This window comes from Oncorhynchus kisutch, linkage group LG30, assembly GCF_002021735.2.
Source record: "Oncorhynchus kisutch isolate 150728-3 linkage group LG30, Okis_V2, whole genome shotgun sequence".
NCBI lineage: Eukaryota > Metazoa > Chordata > Actinopteri > Salmoniformes > Salmonidae > Oncorhynchus > Oncorhynchus kisutch.
Window position 1 is genome coordinate 45,553,739 of NC_034203.2, and position 23,138 is coordinate 45,576,876.

A 23,138-nucleotide genomic window follows, 5' to 3' on the forward strand; every position below is an offset into this window, starting at 1 on the left:
GAAAGAAAGGCAAAGGAGAAGGCCATAGATACTTCACACTGATTTAATGACAATAGGGGTCAACAAAGGATTGGTCAGGCTGGAGATTGGGCCCCAATCAGCCCTCCAACAACAGTCCTTTGGTTGTATATTTGGTAGTTCATTGCAATTTGAAGTATTTTGGGACAGTTTATTGACAATGGCATCAAGTTTAAAGGTTGTTGTTTTGTACAGAGTATTACATAAAATCATTCACAAAAACCTACAACAAATTATAATTAACTATGACTCTGAAATCAGGAAAGCATTGTGTCTAGTTTCTTCATCAAGGTGTAGTTTAACAGAGCGCATGGAATCGCCCGGACGAAACTGGCCCCCATCCCATTGTAGTATCCTCGTATTCCATGTCTCTCATAGATGCCTGTGAACCCCTGAAGAAAAGTTGTGGGTGAAGTTGAACTGAAAGCTGTAAGACAAGGAAGTAAGAATAGCCTGTTATGGACACATCACATCCAGTAAGTTATGTACAGTATGGTACACTGTACCTCACAGACTACAGTGACACAATTCTAATCTGGGACAGGAGGAGCATATCGTGATCATATAAACTGACCAAGACACACTTCTGGTCCTAGGAACGGTGAGTGTCCTGGTTAGATCACATGGCCTTAGGGACGATGTCCTCGTTAGATCACATGGCCTTAGGGACGATGTCCTGGTTAGATCACATGGCCCTAGGGACGATGTCCTCGTTAGATCACATGGCCTTAGGGACAGTGGGTGTCCAGGTTAGATCACATGGCTTTAGGGACAGTGGGTGTCCTGGTTAGATCACATGGCCCTAGGGACGATGTCCTCGTTAGATCACATGGCCCTAGGGACGATGTCCTGGTTAGATCACATGGCCCTAGGGACGATGTCCTCGTTAGATCACATGGCCTTAGGGACAGTGGGTGTCCTGGTTAGATCACATGGCCCTAGGGACAGTGGGTGTCCTGGTTAGATCACATGGCCCTAGGGACAGTGGGTGTCCTGGTTAGATCACATGGCCCTAGGGATGGTGGGTGTCCTGGTTAGATCACATGGCCCTAGGGACAGTGGGTGTCCTGGTTAGATCACATGGCCCTAGGGACAGTGGGTGTCCTGGTTAGATCACATGGCCCTAGGGACGATGTCCTCGTTAGATCACATGGCCTTAGGGACAGTGGGTGTCCTGGTTAGATCACATGGCTTTAGGGACAGTGGGTGTCCTGGTTAGATCACATGGCCCTAGGGACGATGTCCTCGTTAGATCACATGGCCCTAGGGACGATGTCCTCGTTAGATCACATGGCCTTAGGGACAGTGGGTGTCCTGGTTAGATCACATGGCCCTAGGGACGATGTCCTGGTTAGATCACATGGCCCTAGGGACGATGTCCTCGTTAGATCACATGGCCTTAGGGACAGTGGGTGTCCTGGTTAGATCACATGGCCCTAGAGACAGTGGGTGTCCTGGTTAGATCACATGGCCCTAGGGATGGTGGGTGTCCTGGTTAGATCACATGGCCCTAGCGACAGTGTCACATGGCCCTAGAGACAGTGGGTGTTCTGGTTAGATCACATGGTCAGGAAAAGTTACATGCAGAGTTCATTGAAACAGATAAATGAGTGGCTTATTTTAATTGAATGAAAATGTTCCTGCTTATTGTTCTTTGCATGGATCGACCGTTACCCTGAGCTTGCTGCTGGGTCCTGATCACAGCTAGAGGATAGCTGCTCATCTGTCCAGCAGAGAAGGCCACAAAACTGAAAAAGAAGAGCTGGGAGTCACTGCTGTAGTCCTGTTGGGTCTTAGCCCAGGTCACAATGGACTGCGGGAGAGGGAGAGAGAGGGGGGGAGATAGAGGGGGAGGTGAGAAAATGAGAGAGAGGGGGACAGAGAGATACAGAGAGAGAGAGAAAGGAGAGAGAGAGGGGGGGACAGAGAGAGAAAGGAGAGAGAGAGAAAGGAGAGAGAGAGAGGGGGACAGAGAGAGAAAGGAGAGAGAGAGAAAGGAGAGAGAGAGAGGGGGACAGAGAGATACAGAGAGAGAGAGAAAGGAGAGAGAGAGAAAGGAGAGAGAGGAGAGTCAGTGATAGGATACCCATTAGATTGATGTCAAATCAATGGGTTTGAACTCAGGCCTCCTTCATTCACAGGCTTTTGCTCAGAGGGCAAACAACACAATCTTGTGGCACGCAGATAAACAATAAAATAAGGTTGATATAGTTCATGTTGGGCTCTCTGAACAGGTTGGTCATAGCCAACTCAAAATGGACTGACAGTTGAGAGAGAGGGGGTGGGGAAAGTAAGAGAGTGGACCTGGTCAGTCATATCCAACTCAAGACGGACTAAGAGATGTGAGAGAGAGGGGGGAGAGAGGAAGAGAGTGAAGTCTGACCTGGTCAGTCATATCCAACTCAAGACGGACTAAGAGATGTGAGAGAGAGGGGGGAGAGAGGAAGAGAGTGAAGTCTGACCTGGTCAGTCATATCCAACTTAAGATGGACTAAGAGATGTGAGAGAGAGGGGGGAGAGAGGAAGAGAGTGAAGTCTGACCTGGTCAGTCATATCCAACTCAAGACGGACTAAGAGATGTGAGAGAGAGGGGGGAGAGAGGAAGAGAGTGAAGTCTGACCTGGTCAGTCATATCCAACTCAAGACGGACTAAGAGATGTGAGAGAGGGGGGAGAGAGGAAGAGAGTGAAGTCTGACCTGGTCAGTCATATCCAACTCAAGACGGACTAAGAGATGTGAGAGAGGGGGGAGAGAGGAAGAGAGTGAAGTCTGACCTGGTCAGTCATATCCAACTCAAGACGGACTAACAGATGTGAGAGAGGGGGGAGAGAGGAAGAGAGTGGAGCCTGACCTGGTCAGTCATATCCAACTCAAGACAGACTAACAGATGTGAGAGAGGGGGGAGAGAGGAAGAGAGTGGAGCCTGACCTGGTCAGTCATATCCAACTCAAGACGGACTAACAGATGTGAGAGAGATGGGGGGAGAGAGGAAGAGAGTGGAGTAGATTACTGTAAAACAAGGTTGCTTTATGTTTTCATACCCATCTTGAAGTGTGAACTTGCTCAGAAGGGCTAGAGTTTTCACCAGTCCAAGAACGGAGTGTGTAGGCCAACAAGTACACACAAGTCCCCATATAGAACTCAATTCATAGATCTCTATGGTAATATACTTCAAATGGAATGTACATGGAGTCCCAAATGGTACCCAATCATCTATAGTACACTACAGATAGTTCACTACAGATAGTTCACTACAGATAGATAGTACACTACAGATAGATAGTACACTACAGATAGATAGTACACTACAGATAGATAGTTCACTACAGATAGATAGTTCACTACAGATAGATAGTTCACTACAGATAGTATACTACAGATGTGATAGAGTGTTAGGCTGTCTGACCTGGTGAACGGCACACTCCACCCCAGCGTAGGGAATCATACAGAGGATACTGGGTCTGAAGCCCCTGTAGAAGGATGCAGCAGACTCATTCCTGTAGATGGAGCGGGCACACTGCACCACCCCGCTGTAGGTACCTGCCCATAGGTTCAGTCTCACCTTTAGCACCTGGCAGATGGAGGCAGGGAGCACGTCATTGGTCTAAGTTCTTAACCAATAGATATATTAGCTAGACAGTCCAGTGTTTCTTACAAGTTGAGTATTGACAGTGAGAAATTGTTATGTATACGGTTGACAACGCTGGAGAAATCAATGATAAAAGGCACCAAACTGGTCCCCACCAACACATGATATAACACAGACAGGAATGAATTCAGACTGAGGACGCGTTCCAGGCCAACTACATTGCAGACATTGCATTTGATAATTCTATCCTCCTGATTCCTGCTTACAAGCAACAATTAAAGCAGGAAGTACCAGTGACTCGCTCAGTATGGAAGTGGATAGATGACGCGGATGCTACGTGTTTTGCTAGCGCAGAGTGGAAAATATTTCGTGATTCCTCCAATGGCATTGAGAGGAGCACACCACCTCAGTCAACGGCTTCATCAAATCAAATCAAATTGTATTCGTCACATGCGCAGTATACAAGTGAAATGCTAACTTACAAGCCCTTAACCAACAATGCAGTTTTAAGAAAAATAAGAGTTAAGTAAAAAATCATTAAACAACAGCAGTAAAATAAGAATAGTGAGGCTATATACAGGGGGTACCGGTACAGAGTCAATGTGGAGGCTATATACAGGGGGTACCGGTACAGAGTCAATGTGGAGGCTATATACAGGGTGTACCGGTACAGAGTCAATGTGGAGGCTATATACAGGGGGTACCAGTACAGAGTCAGTGTGGAGGCTATATACAGGGGGTACCGGTACAGAGTCAATGTGGAGGCTATATACAGGGGGTACCAGTACAGAGTCAGTGTGCGGGGGCACCGGTTAGTCAAGGTAATTGAGGTAATAGTATTTGACATTTTATTAGGATCCCCATTAGCTGTTGGAAAAGCAGCAGCTACTCTTCCTGGGGTCCACACAGAACACAGAACACAGAACATGAAACATAAGGTCAGAATGAAACATAATACAGAACATCATTAGACAAGAACAGCCCAAGGACAGAACTACATACCTTTTTAAAGGCACACGTAGCCTACATATCAATGGATACACACAAACTATCTAGATCAAATAGGGGAGAGGCGTTGTGTCCTGAGGTGTTGCTTTATCTGTTTTTTGAAACCAGGTTTGCTGTTTATTTGAGCAATATGATATGATGAATAAGTTGGGTGAATTTTGGCCCATTCCTCCTGACAGAGCTGGTGTAACTGAGTTAGGTTTGTAGGCCTCCTTGATTGCACACACTGATTCAGTTCTGCCCACACATTTCTATATGATTGATGTCAGGGCTTTGTGATGGCCACTCCAATACCTTGACTTTGTTGTCCTTAAGCCATTTTGTCACAACTTTGGAAGTATGCTTGGGGTCATTGTCCATTTGGAAGACCCATTTGCGACAAAGCTTTTATTTCCTGACTGATGTCTTGAGATGTTGCTTCAATTTATCCACATAATTCTCCTTCCTCATGATGCCATCTATTTTGTGAAGTGCACCAGTTCCTCCTGCAGCAAAGCACCACCACAACATGATGCTGCCACCCCCATGCTTCACGGTTGGGATGGTGTTCTTCGGCTTGCAAGACTCCCCCTTTTTCCTCCAAACATAATGATGGTCATTATGGCCAAATAGTTGTAAAAAATTCAGACCAGAGGACATTTCTACAAAAAGTATGATCTTTGTCCCCATGTGCAGTTGCTTCTGAAGCCATGACATCATTTTCTGGAATTTTCAGTTCTTCCTGCAGCAAAGCACCACCACAACATGATGCTGCCACCCCCATGCTTCACGGTTGGGATGGTGTTCTTCGGCTTGCAAGACTCCCCCTTTTTCCTCCAAACATAATGATGGTCATTATGGCCAAATAGTTGTAAAAAATTCAGACCAGAGGACATTTCTACAAAAAGTATGATCTTTGTCCCCATGTGCAGTTGCTTCTGAAGCCATGACATCATTTTCTGGAATTTTCCAAGCTGTTTAAAGGCACAGTCAACTTAGTGGATGTAAACTTCTGACCCACTGGAATTCTGATGCAGTGAATTCTGTAAACAATTGTTGGAAAAATTACTTGTGTCATGCACAAAGCAGATGTCCTAACCGACTTGCCAAAACTATAGTTTGTTAAAGAAATTTGTGGAGTGGTTGGAAAATGAGTTTTAATGACTCCAACCTAAGTGTACGTAAACTTCCGACTTCAACTGTAGGTAGAGTTAAAGTGACTATGCATAGATAATAAACAACAGCTTAAAAGAGAGGCCGGGGGCAATGCAAATAGTCTGGGTAGCCCTTTGATTAGCTGTTCAGGAGTGTTATGGCTTGGGGGTAGAAGCTGTTAGGAAGCCTTTTGGACCTAGATTTGACTCTCCGGTACCGATTGCCATGCGGTAGCAAAGAGAACAGTCTATGACTAGGGTGGTTGGAGTCTTTGACAATTTTTAGGACCTTCCTCTGACAATGCCTGGTATAGAGGTCCTGGATGGCAGGAAGCTTGGCCCCAGTGATGTACTGGGCCGTACACACTACCCTCTGTAGATCGGAGGCCGAGCAGTTGTCATACCAGGCAGTGATGTAACCCGTCAGGATGCTCTTGATGATGCAGCTGAGGAACCTTTTGAGGATCTGAGGACACATGCCAAATCTTTTCAGTCTCCTGAGGGGAAATAGGCTTTGTCGTGCCCTATTCATGACTGTCTTAGTTTGTTTGGACCATGTTAGTTTGTTGGTGATGTGGACAACAAGGAACTTGAAGCTCTTAACCTGCTCCACTACAGCCCCGTCGATGAGAATGGGGGCGTGCTCGGTCCTCCTTTTCCTGCAGTCCACAATCAGCTCCTTTGTCTTGATCCCATTAAGGGAGAGGTTGTTGTCCTTGCACAACACGGCCAGGTCTCTGACCTCCTCCCTATAGGCTGTCTCATCGTTGTCGGTGATCAGGCCTACCACTGTTATATCATCGGCAAACTTAAGGATGGTTTTGGAGTCGTGCCTGGCCATGCAGTCATGAGTGAACAGGGAGCGCAGGAAGGGACTAAGCACCCCTGAGGGACTAAGCACCCCTGTGTTGAGGATTAGCGTGGCGGATGTGTTGTTCCTTACCCTTAATACCTGGGGGGGGGGCTTCAAGAAGTCAAGGATTCAGTTGCAGAATGAAGTGTTTAGTCCCAGGGTCCTTAGCTATGTGATGAGCTTTGAATAGCATTCTCACATAGGTGTTACTTTTGTCCAAGTGGGCATCATCTGTGGATCTGTTGGGGCGGTATGCAAATTTGAGTGGGTCTAGGGTTTCTGGGATAATGGTGTTGATATGAGCCATTACCAGGCTTTAAAAAGCACTTCATGGCTACAGATGTGAGTGCTACAGGTCAGTAGTCATTTAAGCAGTTCACCTTAGTGTTATTGGGCACAGGGACTATGGTCGTCTGTTTGAAACATGTTAGTATTACAGACTCAGTCAGGGACAGGTTGAAAATGTCAGTGAAGACACTTGCCAGTTGGTCATCACATGCTCGGAGTACACGTCCTGGTAATCTGTCTGGCCCTGCGGCCTTGTGAATGTTGACCTGTTCAAAGGTCTTACTCACATCGGCTACGGAGTGTGTGATCACACAGTTGTCCGGAACAGCTGAGGCTCTCATGCATGTTTCAGAGTTACTTGCCTGGAAGCGAGCATAGAAGTAATTTAGCTCATCTGGTAGGCTCGTGGTCACTGGGCAGCTCTTGGCTGTGCTTCCCTTTGTAGTCTGTAATAGTTTGCAAGCCCTGCCACATCCGACGAGCGTCGGAGCCAGTGTAGTACGATTCAATCTTAGCCCTGTATTGACGCTTTGCCTGTTTGATGGTTCGTCGGAGGGCATAGAGGGATTTCTTATAAGCTTACAAGAGTCCCGCTCCTTGAAAGCGGCAGCTCTACCCTTTAGCTCAGTTGCCTGTAATCCATGGCTTCTGGTTGGGGTATGTACGTACAGTCAATGTGGGGACGACGTCATCGATACACTTATTAATAAAGCCAGTGACTGATGTGGCGAACATATTCCAGTCTGTGCTAGCAAAACAGTCCTGTAGCTTAGCATCTGCTTCATCTGACCACTTTTTTATAGACCGAGTCATTGGTGCTTCCTGCTTTAGTTTTAGCTTGTAAGCAGGAATCAGGAGGATATAATTATGGTCAGATTTGCCAAATGGGGGGTGAGGGAGAGCTTTGTATGCGTCTCTGTGTGTGGAATAAAGGAGGCAGTGAGGTAACACGGCACATTGCTGTAACCTTAACTCTTACTGTTTGGCTCAGTTTCAAACCCACTTCCTCTTGAGTCTAGTCCCACCTACTAAATCGACTTAGTAGGTGGGACTAGACTCAAGAGGAAGTGGGTTTGAAACTGAGCCAAACAGTAAGAGTTATGGTTTAACATGCTGGTAGAAACTAGGTAAAACGGATTTAAGTTTCCCTGCATGAAAGTCCCCGACCACTAGGAGCACCGCCTCTTTATGGATATATATTTATGGTCCTACACAGCTCATTGAGTGCGGTCTTAGCGCCAGAATCGGTTTGTGGTGGTAAATAGACAGCTACGAAGAATATAGATGAAAACTCTCTTCGTAAATAGTGTGGTCTACAGCTTATCATGAGATACTCTACCTCAGTCGAGCAAAACCTTGAGACTTCCTTAGATTTCGTGCACCAGCTGTTGTTTACAAATATACATAGACCCCCACCCTTTGTCTTACCAGAGGCCACTGTTCTATCCTGCCAGAAAAATCATAAAACCCGCCAGCTGTATGTTATTCATGTCATCGTTCTGTCACGACTCAGTGAAACATAATATATTACAGTTTTTAATGTCCTGTTAGTAGGATATACGTGATCGTTGTTAGTCTAACTTATTCAGCCTGGAATGCAGCCTAACACTGTATATCAGTAGTTCATACCTCTCCAGTTTAGAAGGCCACATGCACAGTGTATTCGGAAAGCATTCAGACCCCTTTATCCAAATTCTGTTACGTTACAGCCTTATCCTAAAATGGATTAAATTATTTATTTTCCTCATCAATCTACACTCAATAAGCTTTACTTTATTCTTGGTCAGGGTCGCAGTTGTAAATGAGAAGTTAGGAACCAGTATACACAGGCAATCAGGAAAGCAAAGGCTAGCTCTTTCAAAAAAATTGCATCCTGTAGCACAAACTCCAAAAAGTTCTGGGACACTGTAAAGTCCATGGAGAATAAGAACACCTCCTCCCAGCTGCCCACTGCACTGAGGATAGGAAACACTGTCACCACCGATAAATCCACGATAATTGAGAATTTCAATAAACATTTCTTTATGGCTGGTCATGCTTTCCACCTGGCTACCCTTACCCTGGGCCAATAGGCCTGCACTTTCCACAGCAACTTGCGTAGCCTCCCCATTTCTCCTTCACCAAAATCCAGATATCTGATGTTCTAAAAGAGTTGCAACATCTGGACCCCTAAAAATCAGCTGGGCTAGACAATCTGGACCCTCTCTTTCTAAAATTATCTGCCACAACCACTATTACTAGCCTGTTCAACCTCTCTTTAGTATCGTCTGAGAACCCCAAAGATTGGAAAGCTGCCGCGGTCATCCCCCTCTTCAAAGGGGGAGACACTCTAGACCCAAACTGTTACAGACCTATATCCATCCTTCCCTGCCTTTCTAAAGTCTTCGAACGCCAAGTTAACAAACAGATCACCGACCATTTTGAAATCCACCGTACCTTCTCCGCTATGCAATCTGGTTTCCGAGCTGGTCATGGGTGCACCTCAGCCACGCTCTAGGTCCTAAACGATATCATAACCGCCATCGATAAAATACATTACTGTGCAGCCGTATTCATCGACCTTGCCAAGGCTTTCGACTCTGTTAATCACCACATTCTTATCGGCAGACTCAACAGCCTTGGTTTCTCAAATGACTGCCTCGCCTGGTTCACCAACTACTTCTCAGACAGAGTTCAGTGTGTCAAATCGGAGGGCCTGTTGTCTGGACCCCTGGCAGTCTCTATGAGGGTGCCACATGGTTCAATTCTCAGGCCGACTCTTTTCTCTGTATACATCAATGATGTCGCTCTTGCTGCTGGTGAGTCTCTGATCCAACTCTACGCAGATGACATCATTCTGTATACATCTGGCCCTTCTTTGGACACTGTGTTAACAACCCTCCAGACGAGCTTCAATGCCATACAACTCTCCTTCTGTGGCCTCTAACTGCTTTTAAATGCAAGTAAAACTAAATGCATGCTCTTCAACTGATCGCTGCCCCCACCTACCCACCCGTCCAGCATCACTTCTCTGGACGATTCAGATATAATATGTGGACAACTACAAAAACCTAGGTGTCTGGTTAGACTGTAAACTCTCCTTCCAGACTCATAATAAGTATCTCCAATCCAAAATTAAATCTAGAATCGGATTCCTATTTCGCAACAAAGCATCCTTCACTCATGCTGGAAAACATACCCTCGTAAAACGGAGTATCTTACCGATCCTTGACTAAGGCGATTTCCTTTACAAAATAGCCTCCAACAAGCTACTCAACAAATTGGATGCAGTCTATCACAGTGCCATCCGTTTTGTCACCAAAGCCCCATATACTACCCACCACTGCGACCTGTTCGCTCTCATTGGCTGGCCCTCACTTCATACTTGTTCGCCAAACCCACTGGCTCCAGGTCATCTATAAGTCTTTGGTAGGTAAAGCCCCGCCTTATCTCAGCTCACTGGTCACCATAGCAGCACCCACCCGTAGCACGCGCTCCAGCAGGTATATTACACTGGTCACCCCCAAAGTCAATTCCTCCTTTGCCGCCTTTCCTTCCAGTTCTCTGCTGCCAATGACTGGAACGAATTGCAAAAACCACTGAAGCTGTCAGAGCAGCTCACAGATCATTGCACCTGTACAAAGCCCATCTGTAAATAGCCCATCCAACTACCTCATCCCCATATTGTTATTATTATTTTTTGCTCCTTTGCACCCCAGTATCTCTACTTACATTCATCTTCTGCACATCTATCACTCCAGTGTTTAATTGCTAAATTGTAATTACTTAGCCACTACGGCCTATTTATTGTCTTACCTCCCTAATCTTACCTCATTTGCACACACTGTATATAGATTTTTCTATTGTGTTATTGACTGTATGTTTTACTCCATGTGTAACTCTGTGTTGTTGTTTGTGTCGCACTGCTTTACTTTATTCTTGGCCAGGTCGCAGTTGTAAATGAGAACTTGTTCTCAACTGGCCCACCTGGTTAAATAAAGGTGTTCTCAACTGGCCCACCTGGGTAAATAAAGGTGTTCTCAACTGGCCCACCTGGTTAAATAAAGGTGTTCTCAACTGGCCCACCTGGGTAAATAAAGGTGTTCTCAACTGGCCCACCTGGTTAAATAAAGGTGTTCTCAACTGGCCCACCTGGGTAAATAAAGGTCTTCTCAACTAGCCCACCTGGGTAAATAAAGGTGTTCTCAACTGGCCCACCTGGGTAAATAAAGGTGTTCTCAACTGGCCCACCTGGGTAAATAAAGGTGTTCTCAACTGGCCCACCTGGGTAAATAAGGTGTTCTCAACTGGCCCACCTGGGTAAATAAAGGTGTTCTCAACTGGCCTACCTGGGTAAATAAAGGTGAAATAAACATGTTTATATTTAAACTCGAGGCTGTAACTGTTGCCAAAGGTGCTTCAACAAAGCATTGAGTAAAGGGTCTGGATACTTATGGAAATGTAATATTTTAGTTTTTTAGTTTTAACAAATTAGCAAAATTTCTACAAACCTGTTTTTGCTTTGTCATTATTGTGTGTAGATTAATGAGGGGGGGGGGGGCATTTAATACATTTTAGAAACTGGCTGTAACGTAACAAAATGTGGAACAAGTCAAGGGGTCTGAATACTTTCCGAATGTACTGTATATCTGTAGTTCAGACATGTCTTAGAGCTCTGGTACCTCTAGAGGGTAGAAGACAGCATGTATATCTGTAGTTCAGACCTGTCATAGAGCTCTGATACCTCTAGAGGGTAGAAGACAGCATGTATATCTGTAGTTCAGACCTGTCATAGAGCTCTGGTACCTCTAGAGGATAGAAGACAGCATGAGCCACCGCCCCAGACACACAGCCCAGCCCAAACCTCTGCTGTACTGACAGACTCTCCTGCTGCCAGCGCTGGGTGTACACCTTCATCTGGAGAGAGAGAGAGAGAGAGAGAGAGAGAGAGAGAGAGAGAGAGAGAGAGAGAGAGACGTACCCGCTAATTATCAAAATCCAGAAAAGAGACGTTAAATTCTACAACCATCTAAAAGGAAGTGATTCCCAAACCTTCCATAACAAAGCAATCGCCTACAGAGAAATTAATCTGTAGAAGAGTCCCCTAAGCAAGCTGGTCCTGGGGCTCTGTTCACAAACACAAACACACCCCACAGAGCCCCAGGACAGCAACACAATTAGACCCAAACAAATCATGAGAAAACAAAAAGATAATTACTTGACACATTGGAAAGAATTTGACCAAAAGGTAGAGCAAACTGGAATGCTATTTGGCCCTAAACAGAGAGTACATAGTGGCAGAATACCTGACCACTGTGAATGACCCAAACTTAAGGAAAGCTTTGACTATGTACAGACTCAGTGTCACGCCCTGGTCTAAGTATTTTGTGTTTTTCTTCATGTATTGGGTCAGGCCAGGGTGTGGCATGGGGTTTTTGTATTGTGGTGTGTTTTGTCTTGGGGTTTTGGTGTGTATGTATTGGGATTGTAGCTAGTGGGGTTATCTAGCAAAGTCTATGGCTGTCTGGAGTGGTTCTCAATCAGAGGCAGGTGTTTATCGTTGTCTCTCATTGGGAACCATATTTAGGCAGCCATATTCTTTGAGTTTGTCGTGGGTGATTGTCCTTAGTGTCCTGATGTCCTTGTTCTGTGTTAGTTTACACAAGTATAGGCTGTTTCGGTTTTCGTTACGTTTATTGTTTTGTAGTGTTTGTGTTTAGTGTGTTTGTCATTAAACATGAATCGTAATCTACACACTGCATTTTGGTCCGACTCTCCTTCACACCTAGAAAACCGTAACACTCAGTGAGCATAGCCTTGCTATTGAGAAAGGCCGCCGTAGGCAGACATGGCTCTCAAGAGAAGACAGGCTATGTGCACACTGCCCACAAAATGAGGTGGAAACTGAGCTGCACTTCCTAACCTCTTGCCAAATGTAAGACCATATTAGAGACACATATTTCCCTCAGATAACACAGATCAATAAAGAATTCCAAAACAAATCCAATTTTGATAAACTCCCATATCTACTGGGTGAAATACCACAGTGTTCCATCACAGCAGCAAGATCTGTTGCCACAAGAAAAGGTCAACCAGTGAAGAACAAACACCATTGTAAATACAACTCATATTTAGGTTGATTTATTTTCCCTTTTGTACTTTTAACTATTTGCACATCATTATTATAAATCCCTTTGAATTTAATATAATTGAGGGGGGGGGGGGGGGGGGGTAGGGTAAAGTATCCATATCCGAACGTATTGGTTGTAAATTCTCCAGTGGCCCTTGTGTTATTACAGTATATTACGTGTTACCTGAGCGTAGATGAGGCACTGCAGAGTTGACTGGGGGGTTCCCTTCAGCACGTTCACAGCGTTTCCCTGCCACATAGACCTCACACCCCCCGCCTTTAGCTCTCTGAATCCCTGGGAGGACGCCTTGGATCCATACACCTAAATACACACACAATATCTTCTTTAATGATTAACCTCTGTCTCCAGTCCACGGATTCACGGTTCATACAGGTAACTGCCAAAACAATAGAAACCACGAGCTTCAATTAGCAACTGTCATTGAATTTGTAAACAATTCAAATAAATACATTAGTTGGATAATGGAAAAAGATGGTCCAAATACACTGGGTGTATTTGCATATATCAAACATTAACACAAAGGGTCGGAATAGGACTGCAAACGCCTTACCTGCACTGTCGAGACTACCTCATGACCTATCTATACATACCGAAAATAATATCACTATAATCCGAGTGTTCATTTTTGAGGGGGAAATTGCTTTAATTTCATCGCATCTAATTTTAAAAAAATGTCAACTGTACTAAATGATAAATGATTTTCAATTCCCATTTATTTTTTAAATAAAGTCGTGTTTCTTCTCTTTCATGTGATGTAAGTGTCGAGATGGTGCGTTAAATGCCAGATTAATCTTTTGTCGTTTTTATAGATACAACGGAAAGACAGGTATTTCATTGGACACATTTCGGCCGTTACCGGGGTGTGTTTGACAGGTCATTGACAAGCCTTTCCAAAGTCGTAATGTTAACGGGGGGGATAACGATAGACACAAAAGCCAAAGTATGAAAGAGACGCAGGAGTAAAATGAAAGCAATCGATCCAGCGATTCCCTTAAACACAGTAAATAGTTGGCCGAAGAAAACAGATCCTTAGATGGGAGTTTCTACTTCAATGCCACTTGGCATAGATTCTACAACAGTGGCGTGTATGCAAGGATACCAAGGGAAGCCAGGCTTCCCCCCCAAAACATTGACCAATATTAAAAAAGAATTTATAATAATTGTAATTTTCCTTCAATTCGCAAGAGGCTGAGAGGAGAAGAGGGGGAGCGCCAGAGGTGTGTATGTGTGTTGAGAGCACTGGTTGAGAGAGCAGAGGCAGCGGAGTTACGGCGTGACAACTTTTTTTTACCGGTTGTTTAAGTATACTATTTAGATTGGTCACTATGGAGACTCCCTTTTCGCTAGAATTGATATAAAAACGAGAAAGCATTGAAAAAACGACTTTAGGCGCACTAGATGCTCTTTAGATAAATTCGCTCAGAGGTGGTTTAAAGTAAACTGCATTCTAATGTCGATAATAGTATCAAGTGAAGGATTTAACTCATACTCAGTTATAGAGTCTGGAGGCGCTGTGCAAGAGCGGAAATGTAATATGGGAAAACGTTCTGTTATTGGAAAACGTTCTGTTATGGGAAAACGTCCACAATGAAAATGACCTTTAATATAGAGAATGATAGACTGCATTTGCATCTGTTGGCCATCAAGTAGGCTATTCATTTATATGGCATTGTAGGATGCTGTAGCCTACCATTTGATACCGTACACGATGTTGAAATGACGATATTTCTGGAGGCATTGCAAATCAATGTGTAGCATTACCTGGAGCTGGCAAACAGACTTAATAAATAGCCTGTAACTTAGTTTGTTGATGTTGCCTTGTGTTATTGTGCAATTATTAACGTCAATGTTTAGTTAATTAAACTGGAAGTTATCGATTGTGATCATGGTCATGGCTCTATCATAAATGTATCATTCTCCACTGTATCTGAAATTAGATGTTGGCATGTTGGCCAATCATAAACTACCTGCATCTAGCTCAGCAAATCATCTCAAAGTTGAATTGAAAGGATAAACCCAGATTTTAGTCAGTAGCCTATTGAAATAACAAGTCAATCTCACAAATGGGCCATTTATAAAGGTTTGTAGTCTTAACATCTAACACATAATAACGGCACAATTACCAAAAAATACATTTATTTTAATTTTAAGTTGGTCAAAGTGTTTCGTCTACAGAGATTGAGATCCTCTGTCCAATTTTCACCACTCAAACTCTCCTGTCAGATTTATCAATAGTTATGCACATGGGCAAACAGGATTTATTTCCAACTATAACCTGGGTGATTTGAGCCCTGAATATTGTCCATATACCACACCTCCTCGGCCTTATATCATAACAGTCCAAACAAGTTAAATCAACATCCATTGCTTTTAAAATGATCTGGAGTTTAATAATAAGGGTGATTTATTCTTTCTCTTGCCACATATAATTATTATTTTGATGGAAAACCGAATGTAGTATTTTAGCCTATGTCGTTAAAAATAAAGTCAATATTCCTTCTTAATTCACTCAGTAACGTTGTGGAAAAATAGTTTATTAGATAAATGGCAACTCCTCTCTTGATGCAAAAAATAAAATAAAAAATTGGGCTAGTTTTCAGGCCTTTCAGGTTTTCACGGGTCATTGGGCTCGAAATGTTAGCTACACCTAGCAAGCCTGCCATCAAATCCCATTAAGAGCATACCTCATTGACAGAAAAACTTGAATTGTTGCATCTCGTTGAGTCGTTCTCTGGGGGCTAGCTGGCGAAAATTGTCCCTTTTCATAAATTAGCCATGGATGGAGATAGGGATTTGGACTTGTGGTTTTCCAGTTATTTTACCCACGAACCTCTACTGTTCTACAAGTGTCTAGAACTCGATTGGAAGAATGCGTAACTAACGTGAAATGGCTAGCTAGTTAGCGGTGGTGCGATGCTTCTTGGGTGACTGTTGTTGATGTGAGCAGAGGGTCCCTGGTTCGCGCCCGGGTATGGGCGAGGGGACGGTCTAAAGTTATACTGTTACAAATGCGACACCATTCTATAGATTCTCCAAGTGTCTGGAACTCGATTGGAGGAATGCGACAACATTCTATAGATTCTACAAGTGTCTGGAACTCGATTGGAGGAATGCGACACCATTCTATAGATTCTACAAGTGTCTGGAACTCGATTGGAGGAATGCGACACCATTCTATAGATTCTACAAGTGTCTGGAACTCGATTGGAGGAATGCGACACCATTCTATAGATTCTACAAGTGTCTGGAACTCGATTGGAGGAATGCGACACCATTCTATAGATTCTACAAGGGTCTGGAACTCGATTGGAGGAATGCGACAACATTCTATAGATTCTACAAGGGTCTGGAACTTGATTGGAGGAATGCGACACCATTCTATAGATTCTACAAGTGTCTGGAACTCGATTGGAGGAATGCGACACCATTCTATAGATTCTACAAGGGTCTGGAACTCGATTGGAGGAATGCGACACCATTCTATAGATTCTACAAGTGTCTGGAACTCGCTTGGAGGAATACGACACCATTCTATAGATTCTACAAGTGTCTGGAACTCGATTGGAGGAATGCGACACCATTCTATAGATTCTACAAGTGTCTGGAACTCGATTGGAGGAATGCGACACCATTCTATAGATTCTACAAGGGTCTGGAACTCGATTGGAGGAATGCGACACCATTCTATAGATTCTACAAGTGTCTGGAACTCGATTGGAGGAATGCGACACCATTCTATAGATTCTACAAGTGTCTGGAACTCGATTGGAGAAATGCGACACCATTCTATAGATTCTACAAGGGTCTGGAACTCGATTGGAGGAATGCGACACCATTCTATAGATTCTACAAGTGTCTGGAACTCGATTGGAGGAATGCGACACCATTCTATAGATTCTACAAGGGTCTGGAACCATTCTTCCATGAGAAATTCCATCAGTTGATGTTTTGTTGGTGGAAACCGCTGTCTCAGGCGTCGCTCCAGAATCTCCCGTTAGTGTTTAACTGGTTTGAGATCTGGTGACTGAGACGGCCAGGGTTTATGGTTTATATCGTTTTCATGCTCATCAAACCATTCAGGGACCGCTTGTACCCTGTGGATGAGGGCTATTGTCATCCTATGTGGGCATTATCATCCTATGAGGGCATTGTCATCCTATGGAGGCATAGTCATCCTATGAGGGCATTGTCATCCTATGGAGGCATTATCATCTAATGAGGGCATTGTCATCCTATGGAGGCATTATCATCCTATGGAGGCATAGCCATGGTAGCCAAAATAATGTCCTGTACAGCCTTTTTATACATGACCCTAAGCATGATGGGATGTTAATTGCTTAATTAACACAGGAACCACACCTGTGTGGAAGCACCTGATTTCAATATACGTTGTACCCCTCATTTACTCAAGTGTTTCCATTATTTTTGACAGTTACCTGTAGGTCTCTACCATTCATTTCTGTAGGGTTAGAGTTAGAGTTAGGGTTCATTTCTGAACCATGTGAATATGAGACTACGAAGTCTGGCAATGCAAAGTATTACTGGGTTTTATCAAGCTGTATTAAAGAAGTGTTTAGGTTATAATATTGTTCCTGTAGTTGTGTCTTGAGGCGGTCGATAGGAGCAGTCAGGGTTCTGGACACGGCGTCGGCCAGCCCTGCAGCCAGGACAAAACTCCTCCATTCCCCTGAGCCTGCTGACAGGTCCGGGGGCAGCTCCAGGGGCATGGTCCGGCTCTCACCCACATCAAACACCTGGAGAGGCAGACAGGAAGTCTACATCAAACACCTGGAGAGGCAGACAGGAAGTCTACATCAAACACCTGGAAAGGCAGACAGGAAGTATACATCAAACACCTGGAAAGGCAGACAGGAAGTCTACATCAAACACCTGGAGAGGCAGACAGGAAGTCTACATCAAACACCTGGAAAGGCAGACAGGAAGTCTACATCAAACACCTGGAAAGGCAGACAGGAAGTCTACATCAAACACCTGGAGAGGCAGACAGGAAGTCTACATCAAACACCTGGAGAGGTAGACAGGAAGTCTACATCAAACACCTGGAGAGGTAGACATGAGGGCAAACACCTGGAGAGGTAGACAGGAAGTCTATATCAAACACCTGGAGAGGCAGACAGGAAGTCTACATTAAACACCTGGAGAGGCAGACAGGAAGTCTACATCAAACACCTGGAGAGGCAGACAGGAAGTCTACATCAAACACCTGGAGAGGCAGACAAGAAGTCTACATCAAACACCTGGAGAGGCAGACATGAAGTCTACATCAAACACCTGGAGAGGCAGACAGGAAGTCTACATCAAACACCTGGAGAGGCAGACAGGAAGTCTACATCAAACACCTGGAGAGGCAGACAGGAAGTCTACATCAAACACCTGGAGAGGCAGACAGGAAGTCTACATCAAACACCTGGAGAGGCAGACAGGAAGTCTACATCAAACACCTGGAGAGGCAGACAGGAAGTCTACATCAAACACCTGGAGAGGCAGACAGGAAGTCTACATATATCACCTGGACAGGCAGACAGGAAGTCTACATATATCACCTGGAGAGGCAGACAGGAAGTCTACATATATCACCTGGAGAGGCAGACAGGAAGTCTACATATATCACCAACTGACAGACATACAGGAAGACTACATATATCACCTAGAGAGGCAGACAAGAAGACTACCTATATCACCTAGAGAGGCAGACAGGAAGACTACATATATCACCTAGAGAGGCAGACAGGAAGTCTACATATATCACCAACCGACAGACAGACAGACAGGAAGACTACATATATCACCTAGAGAGGCAGACAGGAAGACTACATATATCACCTAGAGAGGCAGACAGGAAGACTACATATATCACCAACCGACAGACAGACAGGAAGACTACATATATCACCAACCGACAGACAGACTCCTTCAACAGGGGCTTCAGACCCAGCATGCAATGTATGATCTCCTACACCTGGGTGGAGTGTGCCGTTCATCAGGTAAGACACCACACCACACACACACACACACACACACACACACACACACACACACACACACACACACACACACACACACACACACATAGCAGACTACATCGCACAAGGACAACAGCAGGGGTTTGAATTTTCATTGTTGGACATGAAAGACTGTAAAATCACCAGGTGATGTTAATTTATTTTCCCCAGGTATTCCCAGGTATAATAGAGAGACGTGATCATATACAAATGGAAGAACGGTTTGAAACGGTTTTGGTTTAGTCAAACATTACATCTGTTTGGACTTCTTCTGGTCAATTTGCCATCTACAACTTATTTATAATTATGTTCCGCCCCCCCCCCCCCCCGACTGTCCACTCAAGAAATAATCGGCCTGTGACTGAATCTAATTGATGATCCCTGGACTACAGTCTGGGTTTGTATCCTGCTCGTCTGCTCTGCACACCACAATACTGTGTTAGACACTAGCTCAGGGAGCTAACACAATTCCTCGTCTCAAACACTTCGAGCGTTGTCTAATGATGATCTCCACGCTGTTGGGGCTCTAGGAAGCTAGGTCCAGGTTTCATCAGTGTGACAGACAGGTCTCTTGTTCACTACAAGACTGTGTTAGGCCTCTGAGCTAAAGGCTAGGCATTAACCCTATATGAAGGCTCAGAGAAACGAAGACCCAGGCCTCAGCGTCTCACCAGAGTGTGTTTCCATGAAGTGACCAGTTCTCCCAGATTCTCTGCGGGGTTGAGGATGACATGCTGCAGGAACTCTCCCCAGTCCACGGTCATAGAACTGTCCTCATCCATCCTGTCAACAATAACATCAACAACATCAACAATCAAGATAATGGGACGGCATGATGATATTCAATTAATTAATAAACATATTGACAAAAGTTAATGATCCTCTTAGTATCCATATTCTACAGGTCTGTACTGTGTTGTAGACTTGATCAAATTGTGCCCAATATAATAATTACATTGGAGTGTATGTGTGATTAGTGTTAAGTTAGACATTAAGTCTGTCAATACATGCAATTAATTTTGTTATTACATATTAATCAAAATTATCACAAGGTTTTTACAATGTAATAACAGACAGAGCGAACAGTGAGAGGATAGAAAGGGGGGGGAAAGGCACTCTTACATTTGTATAATTCTTTTTGCATTCGGCTTTGATATGTTCACTCCTAACTCCTTGAACAGATCTATGATTTCCTCCTGGCCAATGACCCCTAGTCAGAGAAGACAACATGACCCCGAGTCAGAGACGACAACATGACCCCTAGTCAGAGAAGACAACATGACCCCTAGTCAGAGAGGACAACATGACCCCTAGTCAGAGAGGACAACATGACCCCTAGTCAGAGAAGACAACATGACCCCTCGTCAGAGAAGACAACATGACCCCTAGTCAGAGAAGACAACATGACCCCTCATCAGAGAAGACAACATGACCCCTAGTCAGAGAGGACAACATGACCCCTAGTCAGAGAGGACAACATGACCCCTAGTCAGAGAAGACAACATGACCCCTAGTCAGAGAAGACAACATGACCCCTAGTCAGAGAAGACAACATGACCCCTCGTCAGAGAAGACAACATGACCCCTAGTCAGAGAAGACAACATGACCCCTAGTCAGAGAAGACAACATGACCCCTAGTCAGAGAAGACAACATGACCCCTAGTCAGAGAAGACAACATGACCCCTAGTCAGAGAAGACAACATGAATAGAAACAGCATGGATCATGTAAAATGTGAATTTCTGGGCCCATATTCATCATGTGTCTCAGAGTGGAAGTTCTGATCTACGATCAGTTTAGCTTTGTAGATCATACACTCGTAGAGGAAGTAGTTCTATATAGAATGAACCCTATTTCTAAGAGTGTATGGAACCAGATTATTATGGACAGTCAGGAAGGACCTGATACTAGATCAACACAGAGCTGTGGATAATGAAGGACCTGATCCTAGATCAGCACAGAGCTGTGGATAATGAAGGACCTGATCCTAGATCAGCACAGAGCTGTGGATAATGAAGTCCCTGATCCTAGATCAGCACAGAGCTGTGGATAATGAAGACCTGATCCTAGATCAACACAGAGCTGTGGATAATGAAGGACCTGATCCTAGATCAGCACAGAGCTGTGGATAATGAAGTCCCTGATCCTAGATCAACACAGAGCTGTGGATAATGAAGGACCTGATCCTAGATCAGCACAGAGCTGTGGATAATGAAGACCTGATCCTAGATCAACACAGAGCTGTGGATAATGAAGGACCTGATCCTAGATCAGCACAGAGCTGTGGATAATGAAGACCTGATCCTAGATCAGCCCAGAGCTGTGGATAATGAAACCCTGATCCTAGATCAGCCCAGAGCTGTGGATAATGAAGACCTGATCCTAGATCAGCCCAGAGCTGTGAATAATGAAGACCTGATCCTAGATCAGCATAGAGCTGTGGATAATGAAGACCTGATCCTAGATCAGACCAGAGCTGTGGATAATGAAGACCTGATCCTAGATCAGACCAGAGGATAATGAAGCCCTGATCCTAGATCAGCACTTCTACTCTGAGATGCTTAATTAAGGGCTTGTCAGTAAGCATGTCACGGTAAGGTCAACCTACACCTGTTGTATTCGACGCATGTGACAAATACCATTTGATTTGATTTATGAGTTTCTAATGTTGTCTATAGACAGAGAAAGAGTTCATTTCAAATGGATAGGGTAAGAGCAGCCTGAATGACAGTCTGTTTGTGAGGTCATGCCAAACCTGAAACAGAGAGCAGAAACAAAGCACCCAGGTTAGGTTGAGAGACAGACAGACAGACAGACACAGACAGACAGACACAGACAGACAGACAGACAGACAGACAGACAGACAGACAGACAGACAGACAGTCCTCCTCCTAGTCCTGAAGGTGTGTTAAGAGTACAGCACAACTTCCTGTTTGCTGGTGTTCTGTATATGTCATTAAAAACACAACAATGCATGCAAGTCTCCTTTAGGTAAATACATTCGACCTTGAAAACTATTCATTTCAGTTTATATGATTTATGAATATAGGACTTTAAGTCACGTCAATTCAAATTTGCTATGCATTATATGATGTGATAAAAAAAAAGACTGTTCATTGCATCTATTGCATGTAGGCCTAGTGCTACTGTGCAAAAACAAAGACAAAAGCATGCTCAGAATGTTGTCTATGATACTGGAATGCCCGTGTCCCGGGGTTGGGCCCTGAGATGAGCCGAACAGCTTTTTACGCACCGAAGATTGGACTACACCACCATTCCACTTACCGCATTTATTCTTGTCAAGGGCCATGAAGTGAATTCTCCATTTCTTCTCTCTGTCACTCATATAGCTTAGAAATTCGTCATAATCTAAACGTCCATCCTTGTTTCGGTCATAGTTATTAACGACAGTCTGGAAAAGTTTTAAAAAAAGGGCAGTATATCATTTGGTTGCACCATATGAATAGACATTAGACGTACACGTTAACTCTCCCGCTATGCTGCTGGGAAATTAGAATAGGCCTCATATGTTTATTTATATTGGTTATCAAATATTGTAATAAATAAATACCTGAGCCTTCTGATCTGCAGCCATAATTCCAGTTTTTTTCATCTCATTATGAAGTTCTTCCACAGATATAGACCCGTCGTTATTCTTGTCTAGTTTCACAAACAAACCACGAAACTGATCCATGATTCTTCAATAATATATATATTTTTAATTACAAAATTTGAAATGGAATAAGGACCAATTCTACAAATACTACAACTACAGGCTATTAAAGTGCAAAGGCAATGTGCTTCATCTTCTTTTTTTCTCCATATGAACGCTGAGTCACAAAGCACCGGCAGCCCGACAGAACATGTCTTCAATGCGGTAGATGCTCCTCTACTGCGATAGACATGATGACGATGACGCGATAGCCCTACTGTCAAGACATGAGCCTGCACTTCCACCACTGTCCACCAGGTGTAGTGCTGAGCATAGACGAACAGACTGGCCACTGGTCCAGTCAGTGTATTTAACTGATCTAAAATAGATGAGGGAGGCCGGGCCACCAGGACCCCAAATAAAAATAGACTATGACGACTTGA

At 44.1% G+C, this 23,138-nt stretch overlaps 1 protein-coding gene across 3 annotated transcripts; it reads right to left on the bottom strand.

Moving 5' to 3' along the window:
* Positions 1 to 27: 27 nt before the first annotated feature.
* slc25a24l (solute carrier family 25 member 24, like) lies at positions 28 to 22,934 on the bottom strand. Of its 3 annotated transcripts, XM_031810667.1 has the most exons (10): positions 22,615 to 22,925; positions 22,329 to 22,455; positions 20,166 to 20,253; positions 19,715 to 19,826; positions 17,615 to 17,774; positions 13,183 to 13,322; positions 11,675 to 11,785; positions 3,425 to 3,589; positions 1,693 to 1,831; positions 28 to 445 (listed from the first exon to the last, which is right to left on the bottom strand). In XM_031810667.1, exons 1-10 carry the CDS (start codon positions 22,735 to 22,737, stop codon positions 276 to 278), a joined length of 1,335 nt encoding a protein of 444 aa, XP_031666527.1. In that variant the 5' UTR covers positions 22,738 to 22,925; the 3' UTR covers positions 28 to 275. The 3 variants fall into 3 exon arrangements, 1 of the variants encoding a protein (XP_031666527.1); XR_004206411.1 differs by having other exon boundaries at positions 11,655 to 11,785; positions 13,183 to 17,774; positions 22,615 to 22,934; XR_004206412.1 differs by having other exon boundaries at positions 593 to 3,589; positions 11,655 to 11,785; positions 13,183 to 17,774; positions 22,615 to 22,934.
* Positions 22,935 to 23,138: the final 204 nt, after the last annotated feature.

What these genes read in the sequence shown, in the direction of transcription:
- slc25a24l (XM_031810667.1), bottom strand. Translation starts at nt 22,737, where the DNA reads ATGGATCAGTTTCGTGGTTTGTTTGTGAAACTAGACAAGAATAACGAC. An exon ending in CTTCATGGAAACACACTCTG is followed by an intron (nt 17,775 to 19,714) that starts GTGAGACGCTGA and finishes CTGCCTCTCCAG; the next exon opens with GTGTTTGATGTGGGTGAGAG. An exon ending in TGGAGTGTGCCGTTCACCAG is followed by an intron (nt 1,832 to 3,424) that starts GTCAGACAGCCT and finishes CCTCTCCCGCAG; the next exon opens with TCCATTGTGACCTGGGCTAA.